The following is a 1161-nucleotide window of genomic DNA, read 5'->3' as shown; positions in this document are numbered from 1 at the left end:
CTAAAAGGTTCTCTGTAATAATTTGGTCAATGAATCTGTGACTTGCTTATTTCTGAAACTGTAAATTACTGGATTTAACACAGGAATTATGACAGTGTAAAACAGAGAGTCTATCATATCTGTATCATCTACTTGTGGAGATGCAGGGTGCACATACATGAAGAGAAGAGGACCATAGTATAAAGACACAGATAAGAGGTGGGCTCCACAGGTGGAGAAGGCTTTCTTTATGCCTGTATCAGATTTCTTTTTTAAGATTGTAAACAGAATAATAGTGTAAGAAACAAGGATTGTTGAAATAGTGAAAACTTGAATTGAGCCAGAGAAAATAAAAACAATTAGATAATTAAGAGAAGTGTCAGTACAGGAAATTTTTAACAGCGATATAATATCACAATAAAAATGGTGTATCATATTGGAATTACAAAAGGTTAATCTCAATAAAAATCCTTCATGAATTAAAGCATGAAGAATTCCACCTACAAAACACAATACTATCAGACATACACACAGACTATTAGTCATAACTACTGGATAAAGTAAAGGTTTGCATATGGCTACATAGCGATCATAGGCCATTGCTGCCAAGAGGAAACATTCTGTAGTTGCACTGATATTAAATGAAAAAAATTGTAGCATACATTCAGATAGAGAGATCAGCTTGCTTTTAGCAAAGATGTTAAGCAGCATCTTTGGAACCACTACGGAGGATATAGATGCATCTACAAAAGCTAAACTTCCAAGGAACAGGTACATGGGGATATGAAGATGAGGATCAATCCAGATGAGAGTGATCAAACTGACATTTCCCACAATGGTGATGAGATATATCACCAAGAAGACCAGGAACAGAGGGATTTTCCACAGTGGCTGGTGAATGAGTCCTGTAAGAACAAACTCTGTCCAGACTGTTGCGTTCTCCTTTTCCATGTTGTCACTGGATGGCTCTGAAATGAAAGGTAGTGAATATAAAAGAGAATTTGCTAGAACTTATAAATGGAAAACTGGAGAGGTGGACTTGAAACGAATGCAAACGTCTATCAGAAGGTGCTTTAAATTTTATTTATTATTATATAATAAATTATTTAGGTTAATGTAACAACACCAATTTAATTTTTCAAAGCATGAGTTGAATACTATGGTAAGAAGTTTTAAAGACTT

General features: G+C 34.5%; 1 protein-coding gene across 1 annotated transcript; it reads right to left on the bottom strand.

Moving 5' to 3' along the window:
• LOC119824219 (olfactory receptor 187) lies at window positions 1–936 on the bottom strand. Its single transcript, XM_038344380.1, has one exon. It carries the CDS (start codon window positions 928–930, stop codon window positions 1–3), a length of 930 nt encoding a protein of 309 aa, XP_038200308.1. The 5' UTR covers window positions 931–936.
• Between the last annotated feature and the right edge of the window lie 225 nt (window positions 937–1161).

Source organism: Arvicola amphibius, chromosome 10, assembly GCF_903992535.2.
Source record: "Arvicola amphibius chromosome 10, mArvAmp1.2, whole genome shotgun sequence".
Classification (NCBI taxonomy): Eukaryota; Metazoa; Chordata; class Mammalia; order Rodentia; family Cricetidae; genus Arvicola; species Arvicola amphibius.
This window is presented reverse-complemented; position numbering and strand designations above follow the sequence as displayed.

What these genes read in the sequence shown, in the direction of transcription:
- LOC119824219 (XM_038344380.1), bottom strand. Translation starts at nt 930, where the DNA reads ATGGAAAAGGAGAACGCAACAGTCTGGACAGAGTTTGTTCTTACAGGA.